General features: G+C 50.2%; 1 protein-coding gene and 1 long non-coding RNA gene across 2 annotated transcripts; both read right to left on the minus strand.

Moving 5' to 3' along the window:
• Positions 1 to 245: 245 nt before the first annotated feature.
• Positions 246 to 2,264, minus strand: LOC140399866 (uncharacterized). The gene is made up of 2 exons (XR_011937905.1): positions 1,469 to 2,264; positions 246 to 439 (listed from the first exon to the last, which is right to left on the minus strand). It is a non-coding gene; the product is annotated as an uncharacterized lncRNA (long non-coding RNA).
• A 4,901-nt stretch (positions 2,265 to 7,165) lies between these two features.
• Positions 7,166 to 25,136, minus strand: LOC140399865 (phospholipase A and acyltransferase 4-like). The gene is made up of 3 exons (XM_072489330.1): positions 24,974 to 25,136; positions 13,741 to 13,846; positions 7,166 to 8,113 (listed from the first exon to the last, which is right to left on the minus strand). The coding sequence occupies exons 1-3, from the start codon at positions 24,980 to 24,982 to the stop codon at positions 7,824 to 7,826; spliced, it is 405 nt and encodes a 134-aa protein (XP_072345431.1). The 5' UTR covers positions 24,983 to 25,136; the 3' UTR covers positions 7,166 to 7,823.
• Positions 25,137 to 25,461: the final 325 nt, after the last annotated feature.

Raw genomic sequence — 25,461 nt, forward strand, 5'->3', positions numbered from 1 at the left:
TTGTGGATTTCCTGCTATAACCCAGAAATCCATCCCCGGGAGTCACCGTTCCTTCTTGTGAATCGTAAACTCTCCGTGTTAGTTTCTGCTCCCCCTATTTCCTGGTTTCTCCCTGCGTCCCAGTGTCCTGTTGCTTTATTGTGAGTTAATATTGTTCCGGACTCACCTTTCCAATTCCCCGCTCTGTCCTTCTGTCCATCCCTGTGGTGTACTGACCTTACATGGATAGAATCCCAGAGAAATGGTTCAACTTCAGAAACTCTCCGACTGGGGCAGATCGGGAGAAATCATCTTTATTGCTAAGTAATTATTGAGAGATGTGTTGGAACAGAGTTTTTGCACATTTTCCACAGTAACCTCAACAGTGACAGGAGCAATACAAACTGCAGAGAGAGCAGCCATTGACAGACTGTGAGCCACAGCGCAGGGATTTGGCGATCTGTGGAAAGAGATTGTATCAGTTAGAGAGACCGAAACCGACAGTGCAGTGAAGATGATTTCAGAGACTCTGGGACCCAGCGAAGGATAATCTCCCGAGTCATTGAGTACATGGACCCTAGTGACCTTCCCAGTCTGCCTCTTCCAGCTCACATGTCACCACTCTCCATTCCCATTCTCTGGAATAACCAGGGAATTCTAACCTCACCCCATTTCCCCAGTCAGGTTCCTCAATTCCCTCCTGATTAAACTGATAGAATTCTGCCATTCACCCCACCGCACCCCCCACTGCGCTCGCCCACTCCTCTCACCTGCTTCTTTCAATATGTTTCAGACTCTTGGATGGGCAGCTGCTGACTCGAAGACGAAAGGAAGACCAGATTCCCGCCAATCTATAATTCCCTGTGGATTTTGGGATGTTCTCACCTGATGTGATACGATTGCACCATATTGAATGTCACGGACAGAGTGTTCACAACACGGTCTAATCCCAACACCAGCTCCCTCGCCACAAACCCTTTCATATCCCAGCCAGACTGATGCTGTGGAAATTCTCCGGATTGGTGATCAGTATTGGAGACTAAAGGAAGCTGTCACATTCCCTTCATTACAAACAGTTAGTACACATCAAAACAGCGCCATTAACTGAACCGCTGGGGACTGGGAGGTTATGAAAGGCACTCGAGAAATATCGGCCTGTCTTTAATGGAGATCATTTATTCACATTCTTCAATGAATAATTACAAAGAATGTTGATTTAAATGGGAACATGGAGTTTATGAAGCAACTTAATGGCGGCGCAATGGTTAGCACCGATGCCTCACGGCGCTGAGGACCCAGGTTGGATCCCGGCCCCGGGTCACTCTCCGTGTGGAGTTTGCACATTCTCCCCATGTCCGTGTAGTCTCACCCCCACAACCCAAAGATGTGCAGGATACGTGGATTGGCCACGCTAAATTGCCCCTTAATTGGAAAATAAAATTGGGTACTCTAAATTTTTAAAAACAAAATGAAGCAACTTAATACATACGGTTAATCATCAGTCAGTGCTTCTGTCAACGTTCAAGAGGACAACCTAAGTTTGCCGCATCGCGGAAGTTATAATGGCCGCGCTAGCACCAACAATACCAACAGCATCAGCGGCAGCAACAGCATTTTCTGCCTGTGAGAAGAGATTGTATCAGTCAGAGAGACAGAAACAGGCAGCACAGTGAAGATGTTTTCAGAGACTCTGGGACCCAGCGATAGATAATCTCCCGAGTCACTGAGGTATGGCCCCTAGTGACCTTCCCAGTCTGCCTCTTCCAGTTCAGATGTCATCGCTCTCCATTCCCATTCTCTGGAATAACCAGGGATTGGAGCCCCAGCCACCATGGCCCACCATTCCTCACATCAACCTTTTCATGGAATCTCTACAGTGCAGAAGGAAGCCATTCAGCCCATCGAGTCTGCACTGACCCTCTGAAAGAGCACCCTACCTAGGCCCAGCCCCCCATAACCCGGTAACCCCACATAACCATTGGGCACTAAGGGGCAATTGATCATGGCCGATCCAACCTAACCTGTGGGAGAAAACTGGAGGAGCCGGAGGAAACTCACGCAGACACGGGGAGAACGTGCAAACTCCACAGAGTAACCCAAGGTTGGAATTGAACCCGGGTCCCTGGCGCCACGAGGCAGTAGTGCTAACCACTTTCTCCAACAACACATCCATTCATACAAACACAAATAAGCTATTGTGCATTCCCTTAGTGCCTGTCTGCTGGGTATTCTTGTGAGACAAGTTGAGGTCTGTTGTCACTTACCAGTTGTTCAGGGAATCCAAAACGATTACACACTTCTAACTTCTCGATAGTCTTCTCTGATGAATTAGATTTCATCACGGTGACCTCTGGCCACTTGGTGTGAGCATCAAGAACATGTGTCCTTCAAAAGGTCCTGCAAATTCCACATTCACTCATTGCCAAGCCTCTTCAGGCCATTCCCATGGATGCAGCGTTGCTAAGGGTGGCAGTTTTCTTATCTTTGCACAAGAGGAACATATTCCAGCTTTCTCTTTAATTTCTGCTTCCAGTCCAGACCGCCAGAAATAACGCCTCGCTCTTTCCTTCATACGTAAAACTGTGCAATGGCCCTCATGTAGCTTCTCTAACACTCACTTTCTCAATGGTGGTGGAATGATCACTCTGAGCCCCCACAGCGGACATCCTGATGGTACTGACAGCTCTATTTCCTGGGGGAGGAGGGTTTCAGGTTAGGCGCTAGTTTTAAAGTCTTCCCTCGTAATACCATATCCATCATGTCTGGGAGTATCGGATCGCTCCGAGTGTATTTCCTCACTTGTCTAGAAGTGACTGGTGTATTGTCTCCTTGTTCAAAGTAGAAAATGTTCCTATTTGAGTAGTCTGACAAACTACCTGGTGCTAATCTTGAAAGTCCATCCGTGTTCCTATGTAGACTTGATTGTCGATACTTCATGGTATAAGTGTGCAGACAAAAGCAGTGCCCATCTCTGCATTCTACTTGCTGCAAGTGACAGATCCCGTGTGTGGCCAAAAAATGTTTGTTAATGGGCGATGGTCTGGCAGCAAGTTAAACGTTCTCCCATATAGGAACTGAAGGAATTTCTTTACTCTAAAGGTGATCTCTAAAGCTTCCTTTTCAATCTGGGCATAGTTCCTTTCAGCTTCTCTCAATGTTCGAGACCCAAAAGCAATGGGCCTTTCTTCACTCAGCAGCATGATGTGGGCGAGCACGGCCCCTACACTGTAAGGGGGCACATCACAAGCTAACTGTAGGGGTAGAGTAAAATCAACATGCGTAAGAGCTTCAGATTTAAGTGACGCTGTTTTGGATTGCATGAAAGCATTATTACATTGATCTGACCTCTTCCACTCCTTGTTCTGGCACAAGAGGTTATGTAACAGTTTCAGAATGGTTGCCAAGTTTGGAACAAATCTTCCACCGTTGTTCAACAATCGCAGGAAGGAATGTAACTGGTGAACAATATGAGGTACAGGCACCTCTGTGATAACCTTAACCTTTGAATGAGATTTGTGAAGACCCATGGAATCAATCACGTCCCAAATACTCATTGGAGGATTGGAAGAACTCACACTTGTCCTTACGGACTCCCAGACCATAGTCCCCCAATCTCTGGAGAGTGGCATTCAAATTTTGATCAGACAGGTGGTTGATGAGACGGTGGGGAAGCATTTTAGTGATAGCGACCACAACATGGTACAATTTCAGTTTGTTATGGACAAAGAAATAGACAAATTGCAAAGGTCTTGGATTGGGGGAGAGCCGACTTTAGTAAAATAAGGCAGGATCTGGCCAAGATAGATTGGAACAAGTTACTGGTGGGGAGATCTACTGAAGAGCAGTGGGAGACGTTCAAAGTGGAAATGTGGAGGGTACAAGCCCAGCATGCTCCCTCTCAGGCAATAGGAAGGAGTAACAAACCCAAGAAACCAGGGATAACCGGAGATATTCAGGATACAATGAGAAGGAAGAAAGAGACTTTTAATAAGTGCAAGGGAAGGAAATCAGCGGAGGCATTAATGGAGTACAGAAAGTGTAGGATGGAGCTTAAGAAAGCAATTCGGAGAGCAAAGTGGGGATATGAGGAATCTATCTGGTAAAAGTAGGGAAAATCCCAAGATATTCTAAGAGTATATCAGTGGGAAGAGGATAACCTGAGAAAAGGTAGAGCCCATTAGGGACCATGGGGGGAATCTGTGGGTGGATCTAGAGGACATCGGTAGAGTGTTAAATGAATATTTCACATCGATCTTCACCCAAGAGAATGAGGAGGCAGATTTGGAGCTCGGGAGAGAGACTGTGAGGTTACACACACGCGTATCTGTGTGTTCATACGTTTTAGGGCCTGGCTTCTCAGGCTGCACTAAACTATGGAGGAGATTACACATTTTCCCCCCATCACGCTCAGGAAAGTGGGCAGCAGAACATCTTCAGCTATTTTGTTTGCCTGCGAAAAATAGTCAAAATTATCCGTATAGGAGCTCCATTGCTCCACATTTTCATCATAGTTGAACAACTCCCGCCATTTTCTCTACGAATGGAGGTTTTCTGTATGCACACTTTGAAATGCGTTCCCAGCAGCTACCTCGAGTGTTCTTTCACACACGGCAAGAACCCGAGTTTCAGCCTCTTTTTTAACATACCCAGCTCTATAACTGCAGCAGAGTATGGTTACTCACGTCCGCCTCGCCCATTCGGTCTGGAGCACATGCAAAAGCCTTCTTCTCTAAATTTTCTTTTCCCAGCTTTTCTTTGACAAATTCCTCTTCCCAGGCAGCTGGCAATCATCATTTGAAGCCCTCGTCGCCAGTTTTTATTTTGTATATTAAGAGTCTTCCAACATCAGGTTAAAGTCCAACAGGTTTGTTTCGATGTCACTAGCTTTCAGAGCGCTGCTCCTTCCTCAGGTGAATGAAGAGGTATGTTCCAGAAACACATATATAGACAGATTCAAAGATGCCAGACAATGCTTGGAATGCGAGCATTAGCAGGTGATTAAATCTTTACAGATCCAGAGATGGGGTAACCCCAGGTTAAAGAGGTGTGAATTGTGTCAAGCCAGGACAGTTGGTAGGATTTTGCAGGCCAGATGGTGGGGGATGAATGTAATGCGACATGAATCCCAGGTCCCGGTTGAGGCCGCACTCATGTGTGCGGAACTCGGCGATTCTGCGTTGTCGCTCCTCCTGAAGGCCGCCTTGGAGAACGCTTACCCGGAGATCAGAGGTTGAATGCCCTTGACTGCTGAAGTGTTCCCCGACTGGAAGGGAACATTCCTGCCTGGTGATTGTCGCGCGATGTCCGTTCATTCGTTGTCGCAGCGTCTGCATGATCTCGCCAATGTACCACGCTTCGGGACATCCTTTCCTGCAGCGTATGAGGTAGACAATGTTTGCCGAGTCGCACGAGTATGTACCGCGTACCTGGTGGGTGGTGTTCTCGCGTGTAATGGTAGTATCCATGTCGATGATCGGGCACGTCTAGCACAGATTGCCATGGCAGGGTTGTGTGGTGTCGTGGTCACTGTTCTGAAGGCTGGGTAGTTTGCTGCAAACAATGGTTTGTTTGAGGTTGCGCGGTTGTTTGAAGGCAAGTATTGGTGTGGGGATGACCTTGGCAAGATGTTCATCTTCATCGATGACACGTTGAAGGCTGTGAAGATGTCGTAGTTTCTCCACTCCGGGAAAGTACTGGACGACGAAGGGTATTCTGTCGGTTGTGTCCCATGTTTGTCTTCTGAGGAGGTCGGTGCGGTTTTTTCCTGTGGCGCGTTGGAACTGTTGATCGATGAGTCGAGCGCCATATCCCGTTCGTACGAGGGCATCTTTCAATGTCTGTTATGCTCCTCCTCGTCTGAGCAGATCCTGTGTATACGGAGCGCTTGTCCATAGGGGATGGCTTCTTTAATGTGTTTAGGGTGGAAGCTGGAGAAGTGGAGCATCATGAGGTTATCCGTGGGTTTGCGGTAAAGCGAAGTGCTGAGGTGACCGTCCTTGATGGAGACGAGTGTGTCCAAGTATGCAACTGATTTGGGGGAGTAGTCCATGGTGAGTCTGATGGTTGGATGGAACTTATTAATGTCATCGTGTAGTTGTTTCAGTGATTCTTCGCCGTGGGTCCAAAGGAAAAAAATGTCATCGATATATCTGGTGTATAACGTCGGTTGAAGGTCCTGTGCGGTGAGTAGGTCCTGTTCAAACTTGTGCATGAAGATGTTGGCGTATTGGGGTGCAAATTTGGTCCCCATGGCTGTTCCATGCGTCTGGATGAAGAACTTGTTGTCGAAGGTGAAGACGTTGTGATCCAGAATGAAGCGGATGAGTTGCAGAATTGCGTCTGGAGATTGGCAGTTGTCGGTGTTGAGCACTGAGGCTGTTGCAGCAATGCCGTCTGTTGCTAACTTGGCCTTAGTTTAATTGCTCTGTTTTATTACCTTTGCTCTTGAGTCGCCAGGTATCTTTATGATACCGCCACGTGGTTCAAGTCCGAGTAATGATCAATAATCCAATACACCGCTTAGTAAGATTTAAATCAAAGCACATTTATTATACACAGTAATCACTACTCATGCATAAATTCTACGTCTAAGCTACTTCTACGACTAACAGGCCTATACTTAACTTGGAACTGGCCCACCAGGTCAGGGAAATGAATGGCCTTTCGTTCGGGTTCTGAGCCTGCGGGATTCGAAGTTGGTACAGGTTGGTAGCTAGGACCACCTATCTCGTAGCGAGCGTTGAAGTAAGACTTACTGTTTTAAGCGGCTGTTGAAGAGCAGAGTGCTGGTGGAGGGCAGTTGAAGAGAAGAGAGCGACTTGAACTTGGGCTCAATTCTTATAGTTCCCAGGGGCTTCCCGCCTTTCGGGGCGGACCCTGTACCTGGTCCCAAGTGATTGGACTTTGTCCCAATCACTTGGTTCGATTTTCTCCAATGCTGGAGCGGTTCCCTGATCGATGGGCGGTCTTGAGGTGGTCGTTCACCTCCCTTTGTGTCGCCTTCTGCTGGCGCCCAAGAGTCTGGTTTGGCTTTGTGTGTCTAAATGTTGCTCATTGTTCCCGGGGATTGCTCATTAGTATGCAGATGGCTGGTGTTTTGTTATGCTGATGGTTACTGGTATCGATCTTGTCTGGCCTTCCCAGAGGTGAATACACAGTCAACCTGCAGCTTCTCGTTTTTGTCCTGTTGGCTGATTTTCCCATTAGCCTTTGCCGTTCGCCATTTTGAATCGGGAGTTAGCCATTTTAAGTGGCTACACGTCGTCATGGGGGATGCTGGTATAGAGTGCTGAGACGTCCATTGTGACGAGGAATGTTCCTGGTTCAACTGGTCCATGGGTGCTTTTGTATATCAGAGAGTGACACTCGGGAGCACCGAGGGTTAAAAACAACGAGCTTTATTTACAGGTGTGTGTTCACTTAGGTGGCTGCTTCATCTCAGCCTCTTTCCCCGCGCGAGTGACTGCTGACATCATTTCTGGTGAATACAGCAATACATAACAGAGCAGAGCTTTGTGAAGCTCAGAGGAATAAATATAAATACATAACAAGACCCCGTCTGCAACCTCAACCTTCAGCGATTTGACACCTTCCCGATCTTCCTGTGGTCGCTCATCCCCTGTGACCCACACAGATCCTGACTACACTACCTTCTATAGTTCACACAGTGCCAGTTATCTGAGCTGGAGTCAGATTTAATAACGGGGTTTCTACATCAGTGGGGTGGTGTCACTCTCACCCTTCCTCCTGGGGCTGCTGTAACTGCTCAGATGTCTCCTTGTTCAGCAACAGATGGAAGAATGTCCATGACCAGAAGATCCTGCTAGTCTATAATTACCTGTGGATTATGGGATTGACTCACTCACCTGCCTCGATTCAGCTTTCCCGTAACGAAGCCATTTGACAAAGTGTTCACAGTTTGCTGCTGTTACGTTATACTTCTGTCTGTTTCCAACTTGCGCTTCGGCATTTTGTAGTATCTGGCGAACAGGTAACCTGTTCCTGATCTGATCAGCCGTGTTGTTGACACGGTATTTACAGGATCCAGCTACTGCAGAGAGACGCTCTTTTTTAACCACAGCAAATATTGTAGAACTGGACATTACATTGCTCGATGTTTCACCAGATCCTCCATCTAGAAAATGTATTAAAGCAGCAGTTTATTGAGACTGTTTTGATATATTAATGGAACAGTTTATTGAGTTTAAAAACATTCTGTAACAACTCATCAGGTCTGGCAGCATCTGTGGGGAGAGAAAACCAAGCGAACACACACAGAAAATAGAAGCAGGAGGAAGCCATTCAGCCCTTCGAGCCTGCTCTGCCAGAATCGAACGTTTCAAGTCCGTTTGACTTCGCCAGAGATAAAGACAGAGAAATATTATTTACTGTACAAGAGAGGGTGGAGCAGAGTAGAATATCAGTGATTGGTGGAAGAGGTTGAAACAAAGATGTGTGGTCACGAGACAGATGAAGCATTCATGCCAGAGGAAGGTGCTAGGAGTTGCCATGATGTAAGATATCAGAATGTGTTGACGGGAGCATAAAGGTCAGTGCCCAGTGAAAGCAAAACTGAGGAACACGTGACAAATGGCCCCAGTAAAGTGGAGGCGATTTGCATTGCGGCAAAAATTGTTTGGGATATTAAAGAAAATGTCAAGATGGAGGAGAAAGTTCCTAGTCTAAAGTTGTTGAACTCAGTGTTGAGCCCAGGGGCTGTAAGGTGCCTAATTGGAAGATGAGGTGCTGCTCCTCCAGTTTGCGTTGGCTTCACTGGAGCATTGCAGCAGGCCGAGGAGAGACACGCGGACAATGGGAGCAGCGAATCCAGTGTACCAAATGGAGGGAGGTGCAAACAAAGTATTGCTTCACCTCAAAGGAGTGTTTGGGGCCTTGAACAGTGAGGAGTACGGGTGTAAAGAAGTGTTGCTCTTTCTAGCTTTAGTCTATTTGCTCTGTTTAGGTCACCTTTGCTCATGAGTCGCCAGGTATCTTTATGATACCGCCACGTGGTTCAAGTTCAGGTTATGATTAATAATACAGCCCACCGCTTAGTAAGGATTAAAACAACGGTCATTTATTATATACAACAAGCAATATTAATACCCTAATACTACTTTCTATATAACAAACCTATCACTACTGGCCAATACTTAACTTAGGAAGAGCCCACCAGGTCAGGGAAACGAATGGCTTGTCCAATCAAATCTGGCCCGCGGGATTCAAAAGGGCTGCTACAGGTCGGTGGCTAGGTGTCTCTACCGGATAGCGATTGTTGAATTCAAACTTACTGCTGCCGGTGGCTGGTCTTCCGAAGGTCTCGAGCAGGCGAAGATGAGAGAGAGAGAGATCTGAACTTGGACCTTTACTTTTATAGGGCCCAGGGGCTTCCCGCCTCCCGGGGCGGGCCTTGACCCTGAGTCCCAAGTGATTGGATTCTGTCCCCAGTCTCTGGGGTCGATGTGTCCAATGGTGAGGCGATTCCCCGATTGGGGGGTGGTCGCTCACCTGTCTTTGTTTCGGCCACTGCAGGCGCCGACAGGTCTGGCCCGATATTCAATTGCTAATATGTTGCAATTGTTCCCGGGGATAGCCGATTTAACTGGATGTCTGAGTTGATTAGGTGTAAACAGTCCTGAATGAAACTGCGGATACCTGTGTTGAAGGGCTGTTGATAGCCCTGAGTATCGATCTGGGCTACGTTCCCAGAGGTGAATATGCAAACCTGTCTGCAGCTGCCTTCGTGTGTCTTGTTAGCTGCTTTTCCCAGCAGTCTTTCGGGTTAGCCATGTTAGTTCTCCCGTTTCCCATTCGCCATTCACTGCACCGACATGACCTCAGCCACGGTGATTAAGGCACTGCACAGCATCTTCACCCTGTTCGGTTCCCCTGCTTATATCCACAGCGACCGGGGTACATCGTTCATGAGCGATGAACTGCGTCAGTATCTGCTCAGCAAAGGCATCGCCTCGAGCAGAGCGACCAGCTATAACCCACGGGGAAACGGGCAGATGGAGAGGGAGAACGCGACCGTGTGGAAGGCTGTCCTTCTGGCCCTGCGGTCGAGAAATCTCCCAACCACCCGCTGGCAGGAGGTCCTACCCGATGCCCTACACTCCATTAGGTCACTCCTCTGCACGGCCACAAATGAGACCCCTCATGAGCGATTGTTTCTCTTCCCCAGGAAGTCTACCTCCGGGGTCTCGCTTCCACCTTGGCTGACGGCTCCGGGACCTGTTCTTCTCCGGAGGCACGCGAGGAGCCATAAAACGGACCCCCTAGTTGAAAAGGTCCGACTGCTCCACGCCAACCCCAGTTACGCCTACGTGGAGTACTCCGACGGCAGGCAAGATACGGTTTCCCTCCGGGATCTGGCGCCCGCTGGATCCTCCACCACAGACGCCCCTTCCCGCGCCGCTCCCCTGCAGGACCCGTCGCCCCATACAACACCCCCTTCCGGCCCTACCACCCGTTGGTGAGCTCCTACCGTGCGCCCCCCCCCCCCCTTTACACACCCCGCCGGCGCCGGCTCCGCTACCCCCGGCCCTGCCTAGTTCCTCTGCCCCGACCCGGACCGAAGCTCCGACCGCTGTGCTCCCGGATGTGCCCTCAACCGGGACGTCCGTGACCGCCGCACCATCGCCCGAACTGAGGAGATCGAGGAGGACGATCCGGCCGCCGAGACGGATGGACCTATGATGGCACTTCATCCCCGCCGGACTCCTTTTTAAACAGGGGGCGAATGTGATGAACGGTTACTGCCTTATCATCATGTAAGGTGATGTCCCCTTTAAGACCAGGCTTGGAACCCTGGGGACTCCGCCTCTGGCTCCGCCCATCTGGGAGCCATACATAAAGGCCTGCCTCATGGTCTGTATAGCAGTCAGCTCTCGTCCAAATCTGTAGCATAGTTATTAGCCTAATAAAGCCTTCTTTACAGTTTAATCTCTAAGCATCATTATTGATAGTACCTCAGGGAGACTAGGAGTTTCTTGGGCACATTGAAATTGGGGGTGACAAGGTTTCGGAGGTGCTGGCAGGCTTAAAAGTGGACAAATCTTCAGGTCCGAATGAATTGTGTCCCAGGATGCTGTGGGGTGCGAGGGAGGAGATTGCAGGGGATCTGACCCCAAATCTTTAATTCCTCCCTGGCCACCGGGGAGGTGCCAGAGAACTGGAGAACAACTAATGTGGTCCCAGGGTAACTTGATAAGGTGGATTCAAATTGGCTGAGCTGTAGGAGACAAGAACGGTGATGACAGACGTCTGCTTTAGTGACTGGAAGTCAGTGTCCAGTGTCGGACCACAGGGATCTGTGCTGGGCCCCCTATTATTCATCATTTATATAAACAACATAGATGACTATGTGTGGGGGGGGGGGGGGGGGGGGGGTGTGATCAGTAAGATTGCGGATGACACAGAGATTGGCCGGGTGGTTAACAGTGAGGCTGAGAGTCCCGGGCTACAGGAAGATACAGACGGGATGGTCAAATGGGCAGAAACGTGGCAGATGGAATTTAACCCTGAAAAGTCCGAGCTGATACATTTTGGAAGCAGCAGTTTAACAAGGAAATATTCAATGAGCGGCCTGACACTGGGACGTTCCGAGGAACAGAGGGAGCTTGGCGTGTTTGTCCATAAATCTCTGAAGGCAGAAGGGCAGGTTAATAGGGAGGTGAAAAAGGCATATGGAACACTTGCCTTTATCAATCGAGGCATGGATTACAAAAGCAGGGAGGTCCTGTTGGAGTTGTATAGAACTTTGGTGAGGCCACAGCGGGAGTACTGTGTGCAATTCTGGTCGCCACATTACAGTAAGGATGTGATTGCACTGGAGGGGGTGCAGAGGAGATTCACCAGGATGTTGCCTGGGATGGAACATTTAAGTTATAAAGAGAGATTGGATAGGCTTGGGTTATTTTCTCTGGAGCAGAGAAGACTGAGGGGCGACCTGATCGAGGTGTACAAGATTATGAGGGGCATGGATAGGGAGCAGCTGTTCCCCTTAGTTCAAGGGACAGTTATGAGGGGGACACAAGTTCAAGGTTAGGGGCAGGAGGCTTAGGGGGAGTTTGAGTTCAAACCTTTTCTACCCAGAGGTTGGTGATGGTCTGGAATGCACTGCCTGGGAGGGTGTAGAGGCGGGTGACCTGACATCCTTTAAGAAGTACCTGGGTGAGTACTTGAAACGTCTTAACATTCAAGGCTGTGGGCCATGTGCTGGCAAATGGGATTAGATGGGCAGGTCAGGGTCTTTCATGTGGCGGTGGACCAAAGGGCCTCTTCTGCACTGCATTATACTGTGATTCTGAGGTGGCTGTGGGAGTCGGTAGGCTTTGTAATGAATGTTGGTGGTCAGTCTATCACCACAGAAGCTGCCAGACCTGCGTTCTTCCAGCATTTTCTGTTTCAGATTCCACACACGTGTTTGCTTTTTTTTAGTGTTTATTGAGGTTGTTTGAATATCCAGGGTCTTTACAGTTAGAGGGATGGGCTGTGGGTTAGTTACAGTTAAAGGGAATGTGTTACTGAAGTTGATTAAAAGCCTCCATTAGTTACAAGTTAGTTCGCTGCTACCTTTAAGACTAAATATCCCAAGGTGTATCAACGAGGAGTGAAATGAAGAGCTGGGTTATTGATAAAAGCAAATTACTGTGGATGCTGGAATCTAAAACAAAAACAGAAAATACTGGACAATCTCAGTAGGTCTGACAGCCTCTGGGGAGAGAGAAGGGAGCAAACGTTTCCAGTCTGGACGATTCTGTCAAAGCTGGGTTATTGAGTTCAGGGAGCTGAGGTTAACATTACTCACAGAGGGTTTAAAGTTAGTCAGCGTGGACTCAGACAGTAGCAGAGACAGGCTAGAGGAAGGGAGTGCGGGGAGGTCATTCCCACATTGAGCCAGTTTACCTGCATGCAGTCTAATTAATGCTGACCTCAAAATAATTGGGAGTAAGGTCACAACATCCCACTGGTTCCATCACTTGTGTCCGCTGCAGGGGTTTAGGGAGGGAATTCCAGAACTTGATGTCAAGACATTTGCCGCCATTGGCGAAGGAAGGAGGGGCTAGCAGCCAGGCAGCGTAGAGCTCCCAGCTCTAGCTGCCGACACGTCCCGGAGCATTGCCGGGTCCGTGGCGGCGCGAGGGGGTTCATGGCGGACTCAGCCCACGGACCTGGACCGCAAAGATAGTACCCCCTTCGGCTGCTCGCGCGCAACGGGCCCCCCCTCACTCTCCACAGTGCACCCAGCCCTGAATGAAACCCCCCCTGCCTGCGGATCGGCCCTCCCCGGACTGTGCCGGCCCTGGAATGAGTCTGCAGCCGCCACACGGAGTTCACGACGGGTGAGACCACAGTGCCCCACGCCGTTGGGAACTTGGCTGGTTGGGGACGGCGCATCGGCGGGGGGGGGCCTCAGGCAATGTCCTGAGGCTGTGGGTAAGGCGGAGCATCGCGAAAGCGGCCCCCCAATTTGGGTGTCATCAGGGATTCTCCGCTCCCCTCGCCGAATGCGATTCCAGCGTCGGGGATTGGAGAATCCAGCCCAGGGTCTCAGAACGGTGTCACTGTAATTACACCCTCTTTCCAATGGTGACACAGCAGCACCTCCACTGGTGAAATATTGTAATTACAGTGTGATGTTTACATAGGCAGTCTCCATTGGAAATAATGGATTATGGACAGACTTCAGGTTCATAATTTTATTCTGTCAATAGAAAAGATCATTGAATCTAAGTAGAAAAATTCAGTAGCCTTTACCTGAAGTTAAGTGAATGACATATCCATTTCCGATATAGATAGCCCAGTGTTGGTAGGCACCTCGGAATATTTCAATCAAATCTCCAGGTCTGGGTTGAGAAGATGACTGGAAGAAGACGGGGTTTACACTAGAAATCAACGTGACCATTTGAAAGTGAAGTTCCTGCAGTTACGGTCCAGAATAACAACTGCTCTGACAAATTGCATTTATTTAGAACCTTTAACGGAAAGCGAAAGTAATTTGGCATGTCTGCATCGACTCTCACAAACTTCTTCAGATGTGCGATAGAGAGCATCCTATCCGGCTGCATCACAGCCTGGTATGGCAACTGCTCGGTTCAAGATCGCAAGAAACTGCAGAGTGTGGTGAACTCAGCCCAACGCACCACACAAGCTTGCACCCCCACATTGATTCTGTCTCCACCTCCCGCTGCCTCAGGAAGGCAGACAGCAGTATCAGAGACACCTCCCAACCAGGCATTGTCTTCTTCCAGACCCTTCCATCAGGCAGAAGGTACAGAAGTCTGAAGACCCGCACATCCAGACATAGGAACAGCTTCTTCCCCACAGCTACAAGACTCCTCAACAACTCTCCCTCGGACTGATCTGTTATCAGGAAAACCCAAAAGCTTTCTATAGGTATGTCAGGAATATGCGAATGACTAGGGTAAGAGTAGGGCCAGTCAAGGACAGGGATGGGAAGTTGTGTGTGGAGTCTGAAGAGATAGGCGAGATACTAAATGAATATTTTTCGTCAGTATTCACTCAGGAAAAAGAGAATGTTGTGGAGGAGAATGCTGAGACCCAGGCTATTAGAATAGATGGCATTGAGGTAAGTAGGGAAGAGGTGTTGGCAATTCTGGACAGGCTGAAAATAGATAAGTCCCCGGGACCTGATGGGATTTATCCTACGATTCTCTGGGAAGCCAGGGAAGAGATTACTGAGCCTTTGGCTTTGATTTTTATGTCATCATTGGCTACAGGAATAGTGCCAGAGGACTGGAGGATAGCAAATGTGGTCCCTTTGTTCAAGAAGGGGAGCAGAGACAACCCCGGCAACTATAGACCGGTGAGCCTCACGTCTGTTGTGGGTAAAGTCTTGGAGGGGATTATTTATTATTTTTTAAAAATATATTTTATTAGAGTTTTCAAACACCATTTTTTCCCTTACAAATCAAAAAAAATAAATAAAGGTAACATGATAACTGCAACACAACATTGTGTAACTAACATGGTAAGCGAACCAAATAACACAAAGTAATACTCCCCCCCGCCCCCTCTCCCCCTCCAAAAACCCAAACAGTTTACCCCCCCCACCCCCCGCTCCCCGAGTTGCTGCTGCTGGTCATCTATCTTCCCTCTAACGTTCCGCTAGGTAGTCGAGGAACGGTTGCCACCGTCTGGTGAACCCTTGAGCCGATCCTCTCAGCGCAAACTTCATCTGCTCTAGTTTTATGAACCCCGCCATATCGTTTATCCAGGCCTCCAGTCCGGGGGGTTTCGCTTCCTTCCACATGAGTAAAATCCTACGCCGGGCTACTAGGGACGCAAAGGCCACGACATCGGCCTCTTTCGCCTCCTGCACTCCCGGCTCATCCGCTACTCCAAATATAGCTAACCCCCAGCCTGGCTTGACCCGGACCTTCACCACCTTCGAGATCACTCCTGTCACTCCCCTCCAATACCCCTCCAGTGCCGGACACAACCAAAACATATGTGTGTGGTTCGCCGGGCTTCCCCCGCACCTCCCACAGTTGTCCTCTACTCCGAAGAACCTGCTCAACCTTGCTCCCGTTATGTGTGCTCTATGCAGCACCTTAAATTGGATCAGGCTAAGCCTGGCACACGAGGAAGAGGAATTTACCTTGCTTAGGGCATCAGCCCACAAACCCTCCTCAATCTCCTCCCCGAGCTCTTCTTCCCATTTTCCCTTCAGTTCGCCCACCAACTCCTCCCCCTCTTCTCTCATCTCCCGGTATATCTCTGACACTTTGCCCTCCCCGACCCACACCCCCGAAAGCACCCTGTCCTGGATCCCTTGTGTCGGGAGCAGCGGAAATTCCCTCACCATTTGTTTTGTGAACGCTCTTACCTGCATATATCTAAAGAAATTTCCCCGGGGCAGCTCATACTTTTCCTCAAGCGCTCCCTAGCTCGTAAACGTCCCGTCTATAAATAAATCTCCCACTCTCCTGATTCCTACCCGGTGCCAGTTCTGGAATCCTCCGTCCAGCCTCCCTGGGGCAAACCTATGGTTGTTCCTGATCGGGGACCACACCGAGGCTCCCAGCACACCCCTCTGTCGCCTCCATTGCCCCCAGATACTTAATGTTGCCGCCACCACTGGGTTCATGGTAAATTATTTTTGGGAGAGCGGTAGTGGCGCCGTCACCAGCGCTTTTAAACTCGTCCCTTTGCAGGATTTCATCTCCAACCTTTTCCACGCCACTCCCTCTCCCTCTATCATCCATTTACGAATCATCGCCACGTTGGCGGCCCAGTAGTAGTCGCCCAAATTCGGCAACGCCAGTCCCCCTCTGTCTCTGCTACGTTGTAGGAACCCCCTCCTTACCCTCGGGGCCTTCCCTGCCCACACGAAGCTCGTGATGCTCCTATCTATTTTTTTAAAGAAGGCCTTAGTGATCAGTATAGGGAGACATTGGAACACAAATAGGAACCTCGGGAGGACCATCATCTTAATTGCCTGCACTCTGCCCGCCAGTGACAGCGGCTGCATGTCCCACCTTTTGAAATCCTCTTCCATTTGTTCCACCAGCCGTGTCAGATTGAGTCTGTGTAAGGTTCCCCAGCTCCTGGCTATCTGAATCCCCAGGTATCGGAAGTTTCTTTCCACTCTCCTTCGTGGTAGGCCATCTATCCCTCTACTCTGGTCCCCAGGGTGTATCACAAATAGCTCACTCTTTCCCATGTTAAGCCTATATCCCGAGAAATCTCCAAACTCCCTCAATACCTGCATGACCTCTGTCACCCCCCCCACTGGGTCCGTCACATACAACAGTAGGTCATCCGCGTAGAGTGACACTCGGTGTTCCTCTCCCCCTCTAATCACCCCTCTCCATTTTCTGGAGTCTCTCAGCGCTATGGCCAGTGGTTCAATTGCCAACGTGGACAGTAATGGGGACAACGGGCATCCCTGTCTTGTTCCCCTGTGTAGTCGAAAATACTCCGACCTTTGCCGACCTGTGACCACACTTGCCGTTGGGGCCCCATAGAGGAGTTTAACCCAGCTGACAAATCCGTCCCCGAACCCGAACCTCCTCAGCACCTCCCATAGATACTCCCACTCCACCCTATCAAATGCCTTCTCTGCGTCCATTGCCGCCACTATCTCTGCCTCCCCCTCTGCTGGGGGCATCATTATCACCCCTAATAGCCGTCGCACGTTGACATTTAGTTGTCTCCCCTTTACGAACCCTGTCTGGTCTTTGTGCACCACCCCCGGGACACAATCCTCTATCCTCGTTGCCAGCACCTTTGCTAGCAACTTGGCGTCCACATTTAGCAGTGAGATAGGCCTATAGGACCCGCACTGCAGCGGATCTTTATCCCGCTTCAAGATTAGCGATATCGTTGCCTCCGATATTGTCGGGGGTAGGGTCCCCCTTCTCTGGCCTCGTTAAAGGTCCTTACCAGCAGCGGGGCCAACAAGTCCACATATTTTCTATAGAATTCCACCGGGAACCCATCTGGTCCCGGGGCCTTCCCTGCCTGCATGTTCCCCAGCCCCTTGGTAACCTCGTCCACCCCAATCGGCGCCCCCAGGCCTTCCACCCCCTGCTCCTCCACCCTCGGAAACCTTAATTGGTCCAAAAACTGCCGCATCTCCTCTTTTCCCTCCGGGGGTTGGGACCTATATAGTCTCTCGTAAAAGGTCTTAAACACCTTGTTTATCTTCCCTGCTCTCCGCACCGTAGCTCCCATTTCATCCCTAATTCCCCCTATCTCCCTCGCCGCTGTCCTCTTTCGCAGCTGATGGGCCAACAGGCGACTCGCCTTTTCCCCATATTCATATCTCATCCCCTGTGCCTTCCTCCACTATGCCTCCGCCCTCCTTGTGGTCAACAGGTCGAACTCCGTCTGGAGTCGTCGCCTCTCCCTGTATAGTCCTTCATCCGGGGCCTCCGCGTATTCTTTATCTACCCTCAAGATCTCCCCCAGTAGTCTTTCCCTTTCCTTGGCCTCTATTTTCCCCTTGTGGGCCCTGATGGAGATCAGCTCTCCTCTGACCACCGCCTTTAGTGCTTCCCATACTACTCCCACTCGGACCTCCCCGTCGTCATTGGCCTCCAGGTACCTTTCGATACATCCCCGCACCCTTCCGCAGACTCCCTCATCCGCCAGTAATCCCACATCCAGTCGCCAGAGTGAACGCTGCTCCCTCTCCTCTCCTAGTTCCAGGTCCACCCAGTGTGGGGCATGATCCGAAACAGCTATGGCTGAGTACTCAGTTCCTTCCACCCTCGAGATCAGTGACCTTCCCAAAACAAAGAAATCTATCCGGGAGTACACCTTGTGAACATGGGAGAAGAAGATCTTTTTGGCCATCGGCCTAACAAATCGCCACGGATCCACTCCCCCCATTTGGTCCATAAACCCCCTAAGCACCTTGGCCGCTGCCGGCCTTCTTCCGGTCCTAGATCTAGATCTATCTAACCCTGGATCCAACACGGTGTTGAAGTCCCCCCCCCCCCCCCCATTATCAGGTTTCCTACCTCCACGTCCGGGATACGTCCCAGCATCCGCTTCATAAATCCCGCATCATCCCAATTCGGGGCATATACGTTAACCAACACGACCTCCATTCCTTCCAGTCTGCCACTCACCATCACATATCTGCCTCCGCTGTCTGCTACAATGTTCCTAGCTTCGAATGACACCCGTTTCCCCACCAGTATGGCCACCCCTCTGTTCTTTGCATCCAACCCTGAGTGGAACACCTGTCCCACCCATCCTTTCCTTAACCTAACTTGGTCCGCCACCTTCAGGTGCGTCTCCTGAAGCATGGCCACGTCTGCCCTCAATCCTTTCAAGTGCGCGAACACTCGGGCCCTTTTAATCGGCCCATTTGGGCCTCTCACGTTCCACGTGATCAGCCGAACTGGGGGGCTGCCTGCCCCCCTCCCCTGTCGACTAGCCATCACCCTCTCTAGGCCAGTCCCACGTCCCGGTTCCGCGCACCCACCCGTTCCCCAGGCGGCGCATTCCCGCCCCGACCACCTTTTCTTTTACCAGTTCCTCTTCGATCTCTGCAGCAGCAACCCAGTTATCCTCCTCCCCCCCCCCCCCCCCGCTAGATCCCCATCTAGCATGATTACTCCCCCCATATTGCTTCCGAAAGTCAGCTGACTTCAACTGACCCCGGCTTCTCCCGCTCTCTCCTTGACCCCCCCTGTGTGGGGAACTCCCATCTACCTTGCACCTATCTTCCCGCCATCATCTTTCTGGCGCGGGAACAAGAACAATAAGCCCCGTGTTCTCTAGAGCCGTCCCGCCCCCCGTGGCGCAGCTCCCTCTGCCGCCCCACTCCCATTCCCCATCCCCCGCCTATGTCTCTTCTTCCCCCCCCCACCGGCGCCCACATTTCTTAGTGCCCCCCCCCTCCCCAATTTACATCTCTATATACATCAGCATTGTCGTTTCCCCTCCAACATCAGTCCCTCAGTTCTGATCCAGTTTCTCGTTTTTAATGAAGTTCCATGCTTCTTCCGCCGTTTTGAAGTAGTGATGCCTCTCCTGGTGCGTGACCCACAGTTGCGCCGGCTGCAACATCCCAAACTTCACCTTCTTGTGTAGCACCTCCTTGGCTCGATTAAAACTCACCCTCCTTCTCGCTACCTCCGCACTCCAATCCTCGTACACCCGTACCACCGCATTCTCCCATCTACTACTTCGTACCTTTTTGGCCCATCTCAGAACCACCTCTCTGTCATTGAAGCGATGGAATCGCACGATCGTCGCCCTAGGTGGTTCACCCGCCTTTGGTCTCCTCGCAGGGACCCGATGGGCCCCTTCCACTTCCAAGGGGCCCGAGGGGGCCTCAGCTCCCATTAGCGAGCGTAGCATCGTGCTCACGTAAGCCCCGCCGTCCGCTCCTTCCACTTCCTCGGGGAGACCCAGGATCCGAAGGTTCTTTCTCCGTGATCTGTTTTCTAGGACTTCAATCCTTTCAATGCACTTTTTGTGGAGCGCCTCGTGCGTCTGCGTTTTGACCGCCAGGCCCAGGATCTCGTCCTCGTTGTCCGTCACCTTCTGCTCCATCACGCGGAGCTCCATCTCCTGGGTCTTTTGTGCCTCCTTAAGCCCCTTAATTGCTTGTAGCATCAGGGCCAGCACCTCCTTCTTAAGCAGCTCCACACACCGTCTCAAAAATTCGTCTTGGTCCGGCCCCCATGTTGCCTGGGCTCTCTCCGCCGCCATCTTGCTCCTTTTTCCTTCTGCCCCTGTCCTCGAGGATTCTTCGCGATCTTGCCGCAAAGATATTTTTCTTTTTTGTTGGGGGGGACTCCCTGTTGTCTCACCCCACACCGGGTTTCGTCCCGAAAAAATTCCCCGTTGGGGCTCTTAAAAGAGCCCGAAGGTCCGTTCGAGCTGAAACGTGCGGCTTAGCTGGTCATCGCCGCAGCCGGAAGTCCTTGGAGGGGATTATAAGAGACAAGATTTATAATCATCTAGATGGGAATAATATGATCAGGGATAGTCAGCATGGCTTTGTGAAGGGTAGGTCATGCCTCACAAACCTTATCGAGTTCTTTGAGAAGGTGACTGAACAGGTAGACGAGGGTAGAGCAGTTGATGTGGTGTATATGGATTTCAGCAAAGCGTTTGATAAGGTTCCCCACGGTAGGCTATTGCAGAAAATACGGAGGCTGGGGATTGAGGGTGATTTAGAGATGTGGATCAGAAATTGGCTAGCTGAAAGAAGACAGAGGGTGGTGGTTGATGGGAAATGTTCAGAATGGAGTTCAGTTACAAGTGGCGTACCACAAGGATCTGTTCTGGGGCCGTTGCTGTTTGTCATTTTTATCAATGACCTAGAGGAGGGCGCAGAAGGGTGGGTGAGTAAATTTGCAGACGACACTAAAGTCGGTGGTGTTGTCGACAGTGCGGAAGGATGTAACAGGTTACAGAGGGACATAGATAAGCTGCAGAGCTGGGCTGAGAGGTGGCAAATGGAGATTAATGTAGAGAAGTGTGAGGTGATTCACTTTGGAAGGAATAACAGGAATGCGGAATATTTGGCTAATGGTAAAATTCTTGGAAGTGTGGATGAGCAGAGGGATCTAGGTGTCCATGTACATAGATCCCTGAAAGTTGCCACCCAGGTTGATAGTGTTGTGAAGAAGGCCTATGGAGTTTTGGCCTTTATTGGTAGAGGGATTGAGTTCCGGAGTCAGGAGGTCATGTTGCAGCTGTACAAAACTCTGGTACAGCTGCCTTTGGAGTATTGCGTACAGTTCTGGTCACCTCATTATAGGAAGGACGTGGAAGCTTTGGAACGGGTGCGGAGGAGATTTACCAGGATGTTGCCTGGTATGGAGGGAAAATCTTATGAGGAAAGGCTGATGGACTTGAGGTTGTTTTCGTTAGAGAGAAGAAGGTTCAGAGGAGACTTAATAGAGGCATACAAAATGATCAGGGGGTTAGATAGGGTGGACAGTGAGAGCCTTCTCCCGCGGATGGAAATGGCTAGCACGAGGGGACATAGCCTTAAACTGAGGGGTAATAGATATAGGACAGAGGTCAGAGGTAGGTTCTTTACGCAAAGAGTGGTGAGGCCGTGGAATGCCCTACCTGCAACAGTAGTGAACTCGCCAACATTGAGGGCATTTAAAAGTTTATTGGATAAGCATATGGATGATAATGGCATAGTGTAGGTTAGATGGCTTTTGTTTTTTGACTTCCCATGTCGGTGCAACATCGTGGGCCGAAGGGCCTGTACTGCGCTGTATCGTTCTATGTCTATGTTCTATGTTATCTGCAAGAACTCTGTTCACAACGCCCTACTCTGTTGTACCCTGTTGATTTATTCTTTATTCTTTTTGTCTACTATGTATATACTGTGTACGTTCCCTTGGCTGCAGAAAAATACTTTTCACTGTACTTCACATGAACATGTGACAATCGATCAAATCAATCAATCAATTGAACATCCCAAAGTTCTTCACAGTCACATTTTCAAAGACGATGTGACTCCAAATCAAATAAATAAACATAAGGGGCGCGATTCTCCGCTCCCGCGCCAGTTGGGAGAATCGCCTGGGTCGCCAAATTTTCCCGCCACGCCGTTCTGAAGCCCTCCCGCGATTCACGGAAGCGGCCAGATCAGCACAATCGCGTTTTGCACGGCGCGGTCCAGTGAATCGCCCGAGACAGCCAAAATGGCGATTCACCGGTACCCCCACGATTCTCAGTGCCGGATGGGCCGAGCGGCCTGCCCAAAACGGCGGGTTCCCCCCGGCGCCGTCCACACCTGGTCGCTGCCGGCGGGAACAGAGCGGCAACGCTGGGGGGGGGGTGGTCTCTGGGGGGAGGAGGGAGGATCCTGCACGGTGGGGGGGGCCTCAAATGGGGTATGGCCCGCGATCGGTGCCCACCGATCGTCGGGCCGGCCTCTCTGAAGGAGGACCTCCTTTCTTCCGCAGCCCCGCAAGATCCGTCTGACATCTTCTTGCGGGGCGGACTCGGAGAGAACGGCAACCACGCATGCACGGGTTGGCGCCGGCCAACCCGCGCATACGCCGGTGCCGGAAGTTATGCGGCGCCAGCCGCGTCATGTATGTGGCGCCGCATTTCCGCGGCGCCAAGGCCTGGCGCGCGTAAATGGCGCGGCGCCGCTCCTAGCCCATTATCGGGCCCTGAATCGGTCGGGATAGGAGCCGTTTCGCGCCGTCGTGAACCTCAACGGCGTTCATGACGGCGCGAACACTGTCTCCATTTCGGAGAATCCCGCCCAAGGACTTGTGACCCTCAAGGTTGGTGAAAGAGCGAATGGAGAGAGAGAGAGAGATGTGGAGAGGGTTAGAGAGGAGATACCTTTGTTCTGGATTCCCGCACTGTCATGATATGCACATAATGAGATACTGACAGGCAGTGACAGACACCCAGTGCAGCCAATCAACACACTGGACAGAACACAACCAATCACCAAGCAGAACACTGGAAGGTGGTCTCCTACTATAAAACACACGAGGCATCAACACTCTGCCTCTTTCCACTGGTGACAACTGTAGTGACAGTCAGGGTGTATATATCAGTCTGCACCTTCTACACATGGCTCAGAGCTAGTCTGGTCTAGTTAGTTATAGTAAGCTAGCTTAGATTAGTAGAGTGTCAAACCCACAGCGAACTGTGTGCACTGCTTAACAAGTTCAATAAAGCGTATTGAACTAACATCACAGTTTGGAGTCTACTTTCAAGTACAACTGCATCCAGTTGCAGTCCGTGTTACCCCAGGGTGATTAACACGACACGCACCAGAGGAGATAGTTTGTCTCTGTCGACCCTACTGAATCCTTTAATCATCTGAAACCTCTTGATTAGGGCTGATTGGTCCTCTACTCTTTAGGGTTTTGAAGAATGAGAGTTGATCTGATTGAAACGTGAGATCCTGACCGGGCTGACAGGGATGATCATAAGAAATAGGGGTGGGGTAGGCCATTCGGCCCATCGAGTCTGCTCCACTTCCCACCATTCAATAAGATCATGTCTGATCTGAATGTGCCCTTAACTCCACTTTCCTGCCTGTCCCCGTACCCCTCAACTCTCTTGTTGATCAGAAACCCATCTAACTCATCTGTGAATATGTTCAATGTCCCACAGTCCCGACTCTTCTCTGGGAGAGAATTCCACAGACTAACCACTTTCCGGGCGAGATCTTCCGGAAACATTTCCAAGTGGTGTAGCGAGCTGCAATTGCCAAGAGTTTCCGGGCGCTCGGTCCAGCGAAACTGGCAACGGAATCCAACGTTAATTAGTTCACTTAAGGTGTCCTCACAGGTTTGACGCTGCCACCTTAACAGTAACTTCATTGCAGTGTTAATGTAAGCCGACTTGTGACATTAATAAAGATTATTATTATTGAATAAGGTTTGGTGGGGTTACGGGGATAGGGTGGGCTTAAGTTGGTGCTCTTTCCAGAGGCCGGTGCAGACTCGATGGGACGGATGGCCTCCTTCTGCACTGTAAATTCTATGATAGCACGAGTGAGTAGACACCAATCCCCCCCCCCCCCCCCCCCTCCCTCCCCAGGGAGCATCCACAATCCAAATCTCCAAGTGACCCCCAGCGCTCCCTCCCTTGCGAATCCTCACCTCCTTCGAGGAGTGGGCCCTGGAGGTGACCAGTGTGGCAGAGGACAGGGCGGTCACCCAACACAGAGGTTGGCGGACGCCGCAGAGGTGAGGAACCACCGGGATCCAAAAGTTACGATTTATTCCATTTGCAGAGCTGACCGTTGAGTCGTAACTTCAGCTGGGATCGTACAATGTGTAAAGTGCTTTCTTCTTTCAATGAAGTTTTCTTTCTTTCTCTTTTAGTTTTTTAGTTTTATTACAATAATTATTATTGTTGTGGTTGTTATCTTTATTAAATATTCAATCGAATTGGCATTGTCACTCATTCCTGTTACAGCTGCAAACCTCAGCGAGACTCCACAAGGGACTCTTCAGTCCCTGTAAGATCCATGACCAGGAAATCCTGGAATAAATAAAATAGATCCACAAGTCTTGGAAAACCCAGGGTGGCACGGTGACGCAGTGGTTAGCACTGCTGCCTCACAGGTGGCGAGGACCCGGGTTCAATCCTGGCCCCGGGTCACTATCCTTGTGGAGTTTGCACATTCTCCCCGTGTCTGCGTGGGTTTCAATCCCACAACCCAAAAAGGTGTGCAGGGTAGGTGGATTGGCCACGCTAAATTGCCCCTTAATTGGAAAAAAATGAATTGGTTACTTTAAATTTATTTCTTAAAACGTCTTGGAAAACCTGAATCGAACCCAAGGCAGGAAATTAAATTGCAATGTGAGTTCCAATTTACTCCGTATATTTCCGATTTGATAAATGAATGGGCTCTGGGATATTGGATTAATGAGAACATTTATAGAGTTAAACAGCCGGGTCCAGTTATCAACAACAGGAAGCCTGTTAGACACAATCCAGAGCTGAGGTTAAACATGTTAAAACTGGGAAAGATCAAAAATGTAAAAGACAAACTTACTTCTCCCATTATCGATCAGTGACTGCAAACTGGAATCGAGAATTAGACAATTGTAACCTGTCTCTCTGTGATGGAGTTTCAAATCACTTGCAGACTGGAATTGGGAAACAATGTAAGTTCCTGGAGACTGTTACTGCTTGTTCCCCGCACTGACCCCTGACAGCCTTTATATATGTAGTATAAATGGAGCAATAATCAGTTATTGACACGTTTGCACCTTATCTCACTTTCCATATTACTCACGTACAAAGGTTGTTGTGATACAGGTTTTGCCCAAATACCCTGCCAGTTGCAGGTTCCCACCTGTGAACATTCCTCATCTGCTGCTGGGAAAGGTTCCTGTAACTCAATATTGGATGACCTGCGGCCCAGGGGTCACATGCGACCCATCTGGGTTCTGCGTGCGGCCCACGAGACATGTGTTGATCCTTGCCCGTGTGCAGGGTTCCCACATTCCGCTGATTTCTGTCCACATAACCGTCAGTCAT

The sequence above is a fragment of the Scyliorhinus torazame genome, chromosome 24 (genome assembly GCF_047496885.1).
Source record: "Scyliorhinus torazame isolate Kashiwa2021f chromosome 24, sScyTor2.1, whole genome shotgun sequence".
In the NCBI taxonomy this organism is placed as follows: domain Eukaryota; kingdom Metazoa; phylum Chordata; class Chondrichthyes; order Carcharhiniformes; family Scyliorhinidae; genus Scyliorhinus; species Scyliorhinus torazame.